This window comes from Triticum dicoccoides, chromosome 1B, assembly GCF_002162155.2.
Source record: "Triticum dicoccoides isolate Atlit2015 ecotype Zavitan chromosome 1B, WEW_v2.0, whole genome shotgun sequence".
Taxonomy (NCBI): domain Eukaryota; kingdom Viridiplantae; phylum Streptophyta; class Magnoliopsida; order Poales; family Poaceae; genus Triticum; species Triticum dicoccoides.
The window spans coordinates 471,047,336-471,061,413 of record NC_041381.1 but is presented as its reverse complement, the minus strand read 5'-3'; the positions used below and the strand labels follow the sequence as shown (position 1 = coordinate 471,061,413).

The window sequence follows — 14,078 nt, the reverse complement described above, 5'->3', positions numbered from 1 at the left end:
CGCAAAAGGAAAAAAAAGGAGAAGAAAGTTGAGGACCTAGGAGCCTTCTGGTTGCACGGGCAGCGTGGGCATTTGCAGAGGTGCGTTGCAAACATACCAAGGGGAGGGGGCGCAAATCGCACCTAAGGTCAGTCCCGTCCCTTGCCCACACACCATCCGGTTGCCGCGTCCGCGCAGCAGGAAGAGAGCAGTTCAACGTGAACCAACCTGTGGTTGGATGATTAGAGGGACTGTAGTATCCCCATCTCACTAAGGTTTAAATTTTGGTGCTCGCATTTATTTCTGGATTTATTTCATGATTTTCGGCGATGCGCATTCAGCGGGAGGAGATGCTTCCGTCGACGACGAGACGCTTATGGTGACTTCGTAAATCTCAAGATGATATGCCGGCATAATTTTTCAGAGGTGCTCATAAGGGTAGGGGGTGAGTGTATACGCGTGTATATAAGCGCTTGTGTCTGATGTTAAAAAAAACGCAGAAACGGGCACGAGGTTCACGTGGCGAGCGAGCCCCTCCGACTAGTGTCGTCCAAGTGTGGAAGATGGCGGACTGACCAAAGACCGACGACGGGCCAGCAGAGCAGAGGCCCTCGCGCCCGGCAGGTCCCTTCCGGTCGTCCTCGCCGTCTCCACCCACCCACACCCACAGGCCACTGGAGCTCGGGTGCTCGGGCGCACGATCGATCCATGGCGCCACCACCCACCCACCCCAACGGAAAACCCAAACGGCTCGTTCCAACGTACCGCGAAGATACTGGGACGCACCAGCCAGATACCCCGCCCCGAAACGGTCAGCGAAACCAGACCGGCGTGCCGTGCCGTGTCGTGCAGCCGTGGGTACGTGACTCGTAGTGGCCTGGCTGGCTCGCAGCCGCCACGCTGGCCCTCCTCTGCCGTCACGTCTCCCTCTTCTCCTACTCCTCCTCCTGCCTACACACACCCCCTTTCCCTCCCTCCCTCCCTCCTCGCTGGAAGGTACGCCCGCCGATTATTACTACTTACAGGCAGCTTGGACCCAGCAACAGACTAGCAGCCAGCCGAGAGCTCCGAGGAGGGAGAGGGAGAGACTGCCTTGCCTTGCAGAGATTCCTCTCGGAGTCGGGCTCGGGGGATCTCGTCGGCCGCCATGGAGGGGGAGGACGGCGGCGGCGGGGTGGACTGGGACAGCCTGGCCGAGGCGGCGTCGGGGGCCGTCGGCGCGCTCGTCAGCACCACCGTGCTCTACCCGCTCGACACCTGCAAGACCAAGTTCCAGGCCGACGTCCAGACGGACCAGGGCGCGCACAAGTACAGGTCAGCCAGTCCCTCCTGCTCCCCTCTCCCCCCTTCCCCTGGGCCGGCCCCCCTCCTTGATTCCGTTGCGGATTGCTGGTGCCTGCTGCCCGTCTGGACATAAGCTGATCGCCGGCTCCAGGACTGGAATTTGGGTGCTCGATTGAGTGCGAGTTCGGATCTGGGGGACTGGATTCCGCAGACGATGCTTGGGATCCTCCGTGGATCATCCTGCCAGCTAGGAATATCCATCCTGCGTTAGACGTGGACGGGCTGGTTTCCACTTAACCCTATCGTGAATTCAGTAAATCAATATCTCCTTAGGCCCAAGTTTTTTGTTTGGTGAAGGGCAAACAGTTAATGGTCTTTGCACAAGTTGCTAGGACTGTTAATTCGCAAGGAGTTCGCTGAATCTAGAAATTGTACAAATCTGTATGCATAATTACTTCAGGTTGTTAAATAAGGAAGGAGCTCACGGCTCAGTTCCAAGCAACAGGGGTTGGGTTGATTCCTTACAAGCTCTACAAATAGTGAGATGAATCATTGTTGTAATTTGTGAAGCTGCCAAGGGAAGTAGTTTAGCCAAAATAAAAGGATCATACCCGTGAAGGTGTTTCCTTGCCAATCACCTAGACCTAGTAGTAACTGAAATGTGAAGACATTTACCATAAACAATATATTCTCATGCACTACTAAGAGAGATGTGTTGGCCTTAAATATTTTGGCTAGTTGAGATGTTCAATTGGCTGCATTTGTGTGCTCTAAAAAATATTTAAAAGGTTTTGAGCTTATGAAAATTTATCTTTTCATCTAGTATGTCTTCCCCTTTATGTTTTTTGATTTCACTGCATGCTGTTACATCTCTAGCATAAAATTCCTTTTCATCATATACATTGAACTTCTCTAGTTACTCCATTGTACAAACTAACTGGCCTCATGACTTTTCAGGAACCTTTCAGATGTCTTTTGGGAAGCAATTAAGAAAAAGCAATTTTTGTCCCTATATCAGGGCCTTAAGACGAAGAATATCCAGTCCTTCATTTCGCAGTTTGTTTACTTTTATGGCTATAGCTATTTCAAAAGACTCTACCTGGAGAAGAGTGGAGCTAAATCTATTGGAACAAAAGCCAACTTGCTGATTGCAGCCGCCGCTGGTGCTTGCACAGTTGTTGTGACACAGGTAACTAATCTTATAGATTCTTGAAAAACAGTTTTAGCTGCCTGATCTTATACTCGTTTCTCTCACCATTTCAGCCATTAGATACAGCATCTTCTAGAATGCAAACAAGTGCTTTCGGAAAGTCCAAAGGGCTGCGAGCAACTCTCGCGGAAGGTACTTGGCTTGAGGCATTCGATGGCTTGGGCATTTCCCTTATGTTAACATGCAATCCTTCAATTCAGGTACTAACTTTTGCATCATTATTGTACGACAGATCTTGTAGAACTTAATATTGGCCCTCTTGAGTTACATTGTCCAGCTATGTCCTTTTCTGTATACATTGCTCGAGTATTTTTTGGTAAAGAGACATGTAGATGCCTCAATCCAATTTAACATTTTCTGCTTGAACAAACATGGGAGCCATCACAAAGAAATATTTAGCTAGGGCAAAATTCTTGGAATGTTGTCTGGTTGTGTACTACGATGTACTTGTAAGTACCATTGCAGTTATCTGTAAATTAAATGGGGCTCTCATACAGTCGTACCTTCCATTATGGAACTTGGGATAATATCTTGAACGAACTGGGAGGAAGAAGTTCAGGACTTATCTGTGGATGTGTGTTGTTGTCCATGTCTCCTACTAGAGCAAATGCATATATTTAGGTCTGCAAAATGGTGTGAACCATTGGCCTCATGATTTTCACCTTCTTGATTCAGTCAATAAGTCGTTGATGTTTTGTAGTAACTGTAGAGCCTTCAAACATGTTTCAGTATTATTGAGTATGTAGTGTCTGCATTACATGGTTTTCGAGTCGCGACTCATGCGAGTCGCTCTGGGGCAGCGACTCGGAAGAAGTCGAGCCTGCGTTGTGACTAGTCGCGACTCAAGAGTTGCGAGTCGACACTAAGCTGAGTCGACCATATTTTTGTGACTCATAGACTAGTCGTCGACTAGTCGTGACTAGTCGAGCGACTCAAAATCCATGCTGCATTACCATATTTAAAGTGAAAAGTAGCAGTGTATTCTTAATCTGAATACAACCTTAACGGTACTGCTCTTGGGTGTAACTTGTAACGTTATAAGCTTTATTTTCTTTTCCTTCTTCGTGCACGAGATAACAACTGTTTTATGTGCAATCCTTTGCAGTACACCGTGTTTGACCAGCTTAAGCAGAAGCTAATTCTGAGGCAAACGCGTAGAAATGCAGAATCAGCAGGTGATTCTTCCCCGGTTGCTCTTTCTGCTTTCTCGGCATTTCTCCTTGGTGCCATCTCAAAAAGTGTTGCGACAATCTTGACTTACCCATTAATCAGGTATGGAAACTTCACTTTGCCAGCACTTGTTATCTGGACCTTCCCACTTGCTTTTGCCTGTTAGTGCTGCCTATAAATTCAACCGCCACTGCAATTATATGACGCCATTTTCCAAACAGGTGCAAGGTCATGATTCAGGCTGCAGACCCCGATGAGGACGACGAGGACGAATCTGAAAAGCCAGGCAATTCAAGGCCTCCCAAAACAATGTTGGGCGCCATGCATGCAATGTGGAACAAGGAAGGCATCCCAGGGTTCTTCAAAGGATTGCATGCTCAGATACTAAAGACAGTTCTGAGCTCCGCATTACTGCTGATGATAAAAGAGAAGATTTCAAAGTTCACTTGGATCTCGCTGCTTGCGCTGCGGCGATACCTCTTTGTTTCTCGGAAGAGAATCAAGAGTGCATAATTGTATTATATATTTCAGACCTGAGAAAACCAGTCTAATCGACCACTGGTATTTCAAGATCTCATACTACCAAATAACAGAAGTGCAGAAGCGGAACAGCACGATCATCTTGAGAGCGCCATGGAATGTTCTGAATAAATTTACTTGGTTTTTTCCTGTGCTCTGTGCAGAAGTAGTTCTGGTCAGGTTCTGGTGATGTGATTGTGGTTTGGTAGACTGGTACCATACGTGTAAAAATATCACTTTTGTTCTATTCTTTCTTTCTTTGCTGGAATTGAAGCAATAGCAATAAATCTCCCATGTTGCAAATTTCGCTACCCTAAGGCTTAATGTCGAAAGAATTTTCGCTTGGCGCATTCAAATTTTGCTTTGGCAATGGCATGCTGATCGCCGGGACGAGCAGGAGGTCGGAGCGCCGCCGCGTGGTGAGCCCCAGAAGCTCGGCCATGTCCAGCTCCCCGGGCCCCGTCCCGTCCGGCAGCTCCCAGTCGAAGTGGTAGAGAAGGCTGGCGAGCGCGAGCTCCATGTTGGCCAGCCCGAACGCCATCCCGGGGCACATGCGCCGCCCGGCGCCGAACGGTATGTACTCGAAGTCCGTGCCCTTGAAGTCCACGCCGCCGCCCTCGAACCTCTCCGGCGAGAACTCCTCCGGCTCGTCCCAGTGCGCCGGGTCCCTGCCGATCGCCCACGCGTTGACGAGCACCATGGCCCCCACCGGCACGTCGAAGCCGAGGACCCGGCACGGGGCCCGGCACTCGCGGGGGAGCAACATCGTCGCCGGCGGGTGAAGCCGGAGCACCTCCTTGATGACGAGGTCCAGGTAGCGCAGGCTCGCCAGGCTCTCCTCCGTGACCCTGTCGCGCCCGTCGAGGGCTCGCCGGACCTCCTCCTGCGCCTTGCGCATCACCCTCGGGTTCCTCATCAGCTCGGCCATGGCCCACTGCAGCGCCGTCGCCGACGTCTCGCTGCTCGCTATGAAGATGTCCTGTCCGAGTTGAAGCAGAGGAAGTTAGTCGCCGACGTACGTACGGTGTTGAAAATTTCTCCTCCATTGTAGGAGTAGTAGGAGAAGATCGAGATGAGCAGCTTACGACGATGACTGCCTTGATGTCGTCGGTGGTGAGGGGAGGATCGAGCTTCCCCTCTCTCTGGATCCTCAGGAGGACGTCGAGAAAGTCGTCGTCGTCGGCGCCGGCGCCGGCCGTGCTGTTCTCTTGATGCTCCTGGATGATGGCGTCGATGAAGTCCCTCATCTCCCGGCGCTCCCGCTTCATCTCGCGCGGCATCCGGCTGACGAGCATCGCCAGCCGCGACGACGGGAAGAGGTCCGGCAGGCACTGCGCCGGCGCGAGCTTGATCCTCCGCTCCAGCATCCGAAGGAACGCGCCGCGGTCCTTGAACCGGCTGCCGATGACGGCGCGCACCGACGAGTCCGCGACGTATGCGCTGATCCGCTCGCTCAGGTTCACCGCCAACGACGGAGACGGAGACGGCGCCACCGCCACCGCCACCGACCGGAGCAGCCGCCCGACCTCTTCCTCGCGCACGGGCCGGAAGGACCTGACGCGGCGGGAGGTGAAGAGCTCGAGGGTGCAGATCCTGCGGAGCTGGCGCCACGCGTCGCCGTAGGGCGTGAACACGATGCCCGGGCTGTCGCCGAGGAGGGCCTTCCCCGTCGGGGTCATGGGCCGCGACGCGAACGCCAGGTCCTGGGTCTTCATGATCTCCCTCGCGGCGTCGGCCGAGGAGGCGACGACGACGCGGAGCTCGCAGAGGCGGAGCAGCATGAGCGGGCCGTGGCGGCGCGACAGGCCCAGCATCGCGCGGTGCGGGAGCGCGCCGGCGACGTGGTGGAGGTGGCCGATGACTGGCAGCGCCCATGGCGACGGCGGAGGCCGCGGCCGGCTGCTTCCCTCATGCCGGCGTGACGACCGGATGAAGTGGAGCACGGGGACGACGACGAGCAGGGCAAGGAAGAGCATGGAAAGCGGAGCTAGCTCAGCCATGGCTCGAATGATTTTGATTCTGACCTCCGATCCGAGCTAACGCAGCAGAGCTTCTCTTTGTCTGTGTGTGCGTGTAGCGTAGTAGACCAGCAGGAGCTGTAAATTTTTTTAGAACATAGTACAGAGGCAAACGCTCATATACATGCGTATACACTCACTCTATGAACATAGTCAGTGTTCGCCTCATCTTGATCTGGTCAATATCCTGTAATATACGTACTACTGTAGAAGCCTTCTGTACGCTACACTGACGCTTTGCCCAACTACTCACTCACTCTGAAAGCGATTTTCTTAGCGTAGCCAGTTTCTTCTACCGGAGTTCAACCCACCATCCATGTTTGACTTGGGCGAGTATTTATTATAGTAAAAAAATATACAAATCCGCATCTCAGGAAAAGTTATGTACTACTCCCTCCGTTCCAAATTACTCGTCGTGGTTTTAGTTTAAATTACGTGGTAAAAACCTGAAGGGTACATCACAACAGAAAGTTCATACCACAAAACTTTAGATCCAACAAATGTTTGGAGTATGGATCCTGAATTTGGAACGGATGGAGAGAGTACATAACTTTCCCTGAGATGCGGATCCTGAATCCAACAAATGTCATGCGTCGCTGCTTTGAAACTTTAGATCCAACAAATGTTTGGAGTATGGATCCTGAATTTGGCAGCACAGCACAATCCATTTGGTTTTGCACTTGTGGACTTCATTCATACTTGGGCAGCATGTGCGCACATGTAATGTCATAACACAAAACATGTGGCAACAAGTTATGGACCAAATTGACACAATAGCACCACCATTCATATTTACGGATTTATGTACTGCCTCCGTCCCATAATGTAAGAAGCTTTTTGACAAAGCTTCTTACATTATGGGATGGAGTACTGTACAGAGCTTCATCTGATTATTTACATGTGTCACTCTCGCTGATAAACCGGGCTTGAGACACCAGCAAAACAATCATTTGATTATTTACAGGTGTCACTCTTCGCTGATAAAACGGCATAAGAACACCAGCAAAACAATCATTTGACTCTCGCTGATAAAACGGCTCGAGAACACCAGCAAAAAGAGCGCGCAAAATGAAAAGATCCGAAAGATAACCAACCACTCATGTACACATGCTTTCCTTTCCTCCACTTCTATATCTCACAATCTTTTAACTAATCAACCACAGGCAAATGAAAATCATCATTTCCCGGATTTCTTCCTCTTCTGAGCGGCCATCCTCCTGGTGTAGAATATCCATCCTATGACATATGGCTTGGGCTTTGATACCGTCTCCCTTCAGCGCAGCGCCAAGATCTTGCAAGTCAAAGGATACCGGGGGAGGATCTGGACGGCAATAGTAGTCTTCTTCGTTGAATGAGGCATGACTGGTGCTCTCCTCGAAAACCAATGAATTCGACAACTTGTCTAAAGCAAGTGATTCTTGAGGCTGTCCATGGCCACCAAGTGGGGGAAGCTCAGGCTGAAATCTATTTTCACTGCTCTCTACAGCTCCCACCGCACAAGGATCCAAGGCACACAATGGTTCCACAGAGAAAATGTCACCTGATGGTATGTCCAAGTGGCTTAACTCAAAATCGTCAGTGGCAACTTGTGCAGGTAACTGGAAAAATTCGTTTTCACATAAAGATGAGGATCCCATATTGAGGAGCTATGACGGATTCTCCAAAAGTGTTTCACTGTCGCAGGTCGAGACATTCTTCCAGTCTTCAAATGCTTGTTTAACAGCTGCATTTGCTTCAGCCTAGAAAGAACAAATGCTGTAAGACCAGATGGTCTAGGTTGCAACTGGTACAAGGGGAAATGAATTTGATCTAAAGAACTTATACGACGAAGAAAAGTGAATACCTTCTCCTTTTCTGTTAGATCATCAACAGAAACAAACTTCTCCGATATTAACCCTCTCACTTCTCCAACAGCATTGAACACAACTGCAGTTTTGCTTGGGTTTTCTAGATAGTAAACAAGCAACTTGTCACTGAGTATACATGTTGTTTTTGCATCCTCAATAGTAACCTCCCACTAGACCTGGTCATGGACAACCCAGCCCACCGGCCCGAACCCTAAGCCCGACATTCGGGCCGGACTCAGGCTCCACTTTCTGACCTGAAGCCCGGCCCGAAAGCCCGAAATGTGTGTATATATATACGTGTTTTATTCAAAATATAGGTATAATAAATTAATATAATATCACGAAAATGATTAATTTAATAAAAATGCCACTGTTCGTGTACTTCGGGCTAGGCCGGGCCAAACTCGGGCTTGGGATTTTTTCTTCGGGCTTTGTCAAGCCCGGCCCGAACCGGACCCGGCCCGACAAATGATCAGGTTTCCCACATCTTAGTTGACATGCCAGTGCCCAATATCTGCATATTTTCTGAGCCACCACTATCATCTGCAACAACATGCCACACCTCATTTACACTACCATAGATAAAATACAGTTGATCCATCCGAATGAGGGATCCAGTTTTTCCTAATTCAAAGATTTACAAAATAATGCTGCCAAACACGTTCGATATAAATATACATGTCAACCTTGGATAGAATGGACAAGTCATCAACAGCTTGTGTAAACTCTACAAAGAGTATATAATATAAATACATAAGCAAATTCTGTAAACCTTGCAAAAGAGTGCATAGTACCTTCCGGAGCCTAGGAGCATCAAGATGCAATAAAGTGAGAAAATCTTTGACTGTAACTATCTTCTCCTTATTCAAACGCTTGTGAAAAGCTCCTTCCTTGCCGATCTTCTCCAGTCTCCAAACCTCATCTTCAAGAACTGGTGGGTGATGCTTCTTGTACACTGGGAAATGGGAACAAAATATAACAAGTGAGGCATTTACATTTGTCCATTTTGGTAGCATTTGAGACAATGAAGCGATGACATAGGCCAATCATTATTAGCAGTACGAGTAAACTAAGTTGGTCAAAATCCTTTGAGAAAGCAAATTTTTATTACATGACTATGACTATCATATAAAATGTGTTCTAACAAATCTAGATTGCAGCAAGGAATTCATGTGCTTATATTTCTATGTGCAGTTGTCAAGTTTAAGGACGCTGCGCCAAAATGATGAAACTTATCAAATGTACAGAAAGGGGTGCAAGAAACAAATAACAATTGAAAGCGGCATGAACTCACATTCTCCACGATGATCCTTTACCACAAATGATTCAGTTTTTGCTTCCCGTACTCTTACGCCATTATAATTTATAACAACCATCCTCAGTTCTTGCACCTAACCTGAACTTTCGGCTGCGTGTCCAGCTGGAGTTATCTGTGAATGATACATCTCCCACTCTACCAATGCCTCTATCAAGACCAACAAACACATCTCCAGAAAGGAAGGGCCGTTTACCTTGTCTTCTCTAACAATGTTAGTATTGAACTCCTGAGCTGTCCAGTCATTGCCTTCTCCGTCTTCAAAGTTCAAAGTCACCCTCTAGAACTACAAATTCAACCTTCAACAGGGACTCCTTACCCATTACTACAACCTCTCTGGTCAAAGTGTCAACTAGAGCAATACTTAAGGTACCCTCACCTTCAACCTTGGAGCCAGTGAAAATTGGAAGAGAAAGCCTAGTCGTGAATTGGATCTGCAAATTTTTCGATGACGATGGAACAGTGTATGTGGGACTTCTAATGAAAAAGGAAAAAAACTAGGTGGTTAGATAAATCTGCATCAGTTTACGAACCTAAAAGCTTGTCACAAGGTGTCATATACAATACCTTGTCATCATAGCAGCATGATTTGCGAGGGCCAACTCAATTTCTTCTTTAACCTAAAAAATTGACTTCAATTAAGCATCAAGGCCACCACTGAACAACTTAAAACGAAAACATGGCTGAAAACAGCACTGATTAGGTCAAGCTTTAGATGCAAGCAACAGCTTTGGCTGAAAATATTATCTTCTGAAAATGAACAACAAAATGTCCATATGAATGAATCGTTGCTTAGTCTTCCAGGGATTGAATGGTTCTGAATGTAGAACAATACAATACTAGAAAAACTAATTCATTACAGTGACTTCTAAAAAGCATGATTGAGATCTACTCCCTCCGTCCCATAATCGTTTCATAGCTTTTTGATTGTTATCCCGAAAACGGGACCTCGATTCATGGCCACCAGGCCGTGGCGTGTTCCTTTCAGATAAGTACAACACAATCGTCAAAGAGAGGATAATCGACAGAACACCAGATGTCCAGCTGATGCATACAGCGATGGGAATATAGGAAGACTATGAACGAGGAGGTAGTGGCCATCATGATTACTACAGTAGTGTCCAAGTCAAGCAAAGAAAGATGGCAATTTACAGGAACTCAATGAACCACAACTTTTTCTTGTGGAAACAACATCACGACCAAAGCTCATCCGGCTCTTCCAGCAAGCCAAGTATCAGATTTGGTTCGACTTCATATCAAGAACTTCAGTTGCGTCCAGTCTTCGGTACCTGCTGAATGAATGAAGGTAATGTTTAGAATGTTGTAATAAAAAAAGGTGGTACCTCTAGTGGTTGCACATTGATTGAAATTTTGGACATGGGAGCATTTTTTTAGCATAATCAAGTTTGGCTGCATCATGGTTGTATGCTTCAATTCACCTTGGGAGATATCAACTTCTAAACTATATACTAGTACATATTTTTGTTCTTGAAAATACAACTTCATTGGATACATGGCTACTGCTTGACTATTAGATCCATAAAACATCCAGAACAAGATGAAAAATACGATGGGCAGGCCAACTTGAATACACCACCAGTGAGAAGCATGTGTTGGATTTGTAAAGCATTTTCACCTTTAATCCCAGAGTGATAAAGAAAACAATAACTTGATAAAGGGTGAACTCGAATGCTGTCCTTGAATACGATATATCCAGCAGTTGTTGGAACATCCGTGCATGTACCTCAACCAAACCAATGACAAAGAAGAACTACTAATTACGATGCCTCTAGTCTAGAGCAAAGAACATTGACATAACAACTATGCTCATGAGCATGCTCCCTGTAGTTAAAATGTCGAACTCAACAATTTTACGATGGGCAGGCCAGCCCGCACACGCTATCGGGGAGGAGCATAGGCTGGCTTTGTAAAGTATTTGAAATCTCACAATAATGATGCAGCCAAACCTTACAACCATGATGCAACCAAACCTTACAACCACTGGTGAGGGGCATTCCGGCTAACTGTGTTATTTCCATTTGCTTCCACCTTTGTTCAAGAACAATGAGCTAACTTGGTGATAATTTTACTACTGTAGAAACGTCAGTGATAAAGAAAGAATAACATAACAAAGGGTAAGCTCAAATTCTCAGTCCTTGACTATGATGAATCTAGCAGCGATTGAAACACATGTGCCTACACCACAACCAGACGAATGATAAAGGAGAGCTACTAATTGGGATGCCTCCAGAACAAGGAACATTGACATAACAACAATTTTACTCATGGGCATGTTTGGAGCCACTTAAACGTGGAGTTCACAGTTATACATGTGATCCAAATAAGTAGACTGTACTTCAAATTCGTCTCTGTAATCTTGCATTGGTGTCATATAATGATATGAATAATTCCAACGAATCAATCCATGTGCAAGAATGTGGATAACAGAATTTGACAGACTCCATTGCATTATCAATATTGAGGATACAAACCAGGAAGCAATTTCAGCCAACAGAAGAGAAAATCATTTGCTAGAATGTGACGAGTTTGACACAGATCCCCTTGCATTACTAATCCTGAGCCTACAGAATGGAAGACCTAAGTGCACACACATACAACGCGATCAAGTGGCAAGAGGTGTCATCCATGAGGAAAAAGAAGAAGGGGTCGAGGGCACGAACCCTAGCCTAGAGCTGCCGAAAGCTGGAGGGGAACAGCGAGGGGGCGGTCGGTGCCGCCACGGCGTTGGAGGCGGGCGCGGTGGGGGCAGCGGCGGACGGGGGAGCGGTGGAGGACAGCTCGCGAACAAGGGCGGCGAGAGCCTCCGGGTTGGCGCCGCGGTCGCAGAGCGCCATGAGCAGCGAGAGGGTGTGGCGGTCGAGGCCGGTGTCCAGGATCTGGAACATCTGGAACGCAAGCTCCAGCGACTCCTTCGCCTGCCTCGCGGCGCCCCCCGCCGACTCCTCCATTCCCATCTCGCGCGGGCACAGTTCCGCTCTACGGTAGCCGAGTCTAGGAATTTTAAAAAGGGTGGTCCACCTAAAAAAAATGACAACAAATATGACATGTGAGCGTTCTATTTAATTTAGCAGTAGCACATAGAGATAGATCAATATGGTTTTACAAACACACCAAAATTCTCAATTATAGAAGCCTCAGTTTTGCATAAAAGAAGCCTACATAGTACATATACCAATTCTTCAACAATTCTATTCGTTTGGATGTCTCCATTGGAGAGCTCCGTATTGAATTGGTCTGAATTCCAAACCAGTGAGGAAACTGAAATGGCACGAATACGAATTCACCTGTTTGGTTGTCTAGTGAATTGGCCCTTGAAATGCCTCTAAGATCTCAATACCAAATCCTGTTTGGATGACAAACTTTGGAATTGCATAGCTACATTACCAGGCTATACCTTGTTGTACATGACTCAAAAATGAAATCTGACTACGAATGAATATATATAGCAATGAAAATAAATAAATAAATACTCTAGAAATGCACAGGAAAACACAAATGGTCATACAATGACAACAATATTTTCTTATGATAACATCACACAAATTCGAAACAATAACAAACATGTACTCTCAAATATGGTCTCGTACATGACATAAATCACAGCGATTTGAATAGATAGGTCCAAATGCTTGACATAAACAGTGCGTGGCAGTAGTTCATATATAGTTCCAAGTTCAATATAAAATAGATAGTTCGAAGTTCAACAAGACATAAAAGAACACAAATCTGCACAAATACATAAACAAGACATAGCAAACATAGGGAATTTCGGCCATATACCTTCAATCGGCCTGCAGATCGACGGACAGTTCACAAATCTGCACAATACATAAACAAAAAGAAATTAGTTAACAGAGAACAGAAAGGTCCTCACGTGAACCAAGTTACAGGTACAAGACAGTACAAGGTAAATTAAGAATGCTCTAAGGAGGGGATGGTGTAGGACAGGAAAGGGAGAAGGAACAGCACGGTGGTTGTGCTGATGGCTGGGCGCCATGGAGGAGATGGCCTGCGACAGAAGGTTTGGAGATGGGTACAGGGGGTGGGCACGGCGGACAGGGCATAAGCGGACCGGGGAACCGGCGCCTCCGCCCCCGCGGTCCTGCTGGTGGTCGCCGCCGAGGTCCTCGTGGTGGCCGCGGAGATGCCCGAGTACGGCGACGGGAACTGGAGGAGGGAGCGGGGAAGGAGATGGGTAGAGGAGGAGGGAGCGGGACCGAATCGAACCTGGGTGTGGCCGCCGAGCTCCCTGGTGGTCGCCGCTCTGTTCCGTTCGTCTCCTCCTTTTTTTTTCGAGGACGCGTGGATTAAGGCAGCGAAGGGGTACGTTTTGCCGGAAAGGGCCAATTCGGAGGAAATCGGAGGGCCAAGGCTCCGTATCGTTGGAGCAAGTTTTGGTAGGAGGGGCGAACCAATCTGTGCTTAGATGATTAGACGGAGTGCGGTATCTCTAGTTCACTAGGATTTAAATCTTGATGCTCGTATTTATCCTAGAGGAATTCCGGCGACATGCATTTAGTGGGAGGAGACGTTTCCATCGACTACGAGGCGTCTACGATGACTTCGTAAAATCTCAAGATATATGTCGGCTCAGTCTTTCGGATGTGCTCATAGGGGTAGGGTGTGCGTGTATGCGTTCATAGGGGTGAGTGTATGCGTGTGTGTATATATGAGCGCTTGTGTCTGTACCGTGTTCAAAAAAAGTTTTGGTAGGA

At 47.4% G+C, this 14,078-nt stretch overlaps 3 protein-coding genes and 1 pseudogene across 3 annotated transcripts; 1 reads left to right on the top strand and 3 right to left on the bottom strand.

The window, feature by feature from the left end:
- The first annotated feature begins 929 nt into the window (after window positions 1-929).
- LOC119341948 (peroxisomal adenine nucleotide carrier 1-like) lies at window positions 930-4,461 on the top strand. The gene is made up of 5 exons (XM_037613796.1): window positions 930-1,293; window positions 2,221-2,452; window positions 2,527-2,673; window positions 3,579-3,745; window positions 3,865-4,461. Exons 1-5 carry the CDS (start codon window positions 1,127-1,129, stop codon window positions 4,154-4,156), a joined length of 1,005 nt encoding a protein of 334 aa, XP_037469693.1. The 5' UTR covers window positions 930-1,126; the 3' UTR covers window positions 4,157-4,461.
- Window positions 4,445-6,270, bottom strand: LOC119341939 (premnaspirodiene oxygenase-like). The gene is made up of 2 exons (XM_037613787.1): window positions 5,248-6,270; window positions 4,445-5,141 (listed from the first exon to the last, which is right to left on the bottom strand). Exons 1-2 carry the CDS (start codon window positions 6,160-6,162, stop codon window positions 4,476-4,478), a joined length of 1,581 nt encoding a protein of 526 aa, XP_037469684.1. The 5' UTR covers window positions 6,163-6,270; the 3' UTR covers window positions 4,445-4,475.
- A 781-nt stretch (window positions 6,271-7,051) lies between these two features.
- Window positions 7,052-11,357, bottom strand: LOC119350485 (annotated as a pseudogene).
- A 427-nt stretch (window positions 11,358-11,784) lies between these two features.
- On the bottom strand, window positions 11,785-13,698 carry LOC119341928 (mitotic-spindle organizing protein 1A-like). Its single transcript, XM_037613776.1, has 3 exons — window positions 13,591-13,698; window positions 13,144-13,181; window positions 11,785-12,381 (listed from the first exon to the last, which is right to left on the bottom strand). The coding sequence occupies exon 3, from the start codon at window positions 12,315-12,317 to the stop codon at window positions 12,030-12,032; it is 288 nt and encodes a 95-aa protein (XP_037469673.1). The 5' UTR covers window positions 12,318-12,381; window positions 13,144-13,181; window positions 13,591-13,698; the 3' UTR covers window positions 11,785-12,029.
- Between the last annotated feature and the right edge of the window lie 380 nt (window positions 13,699-14,078).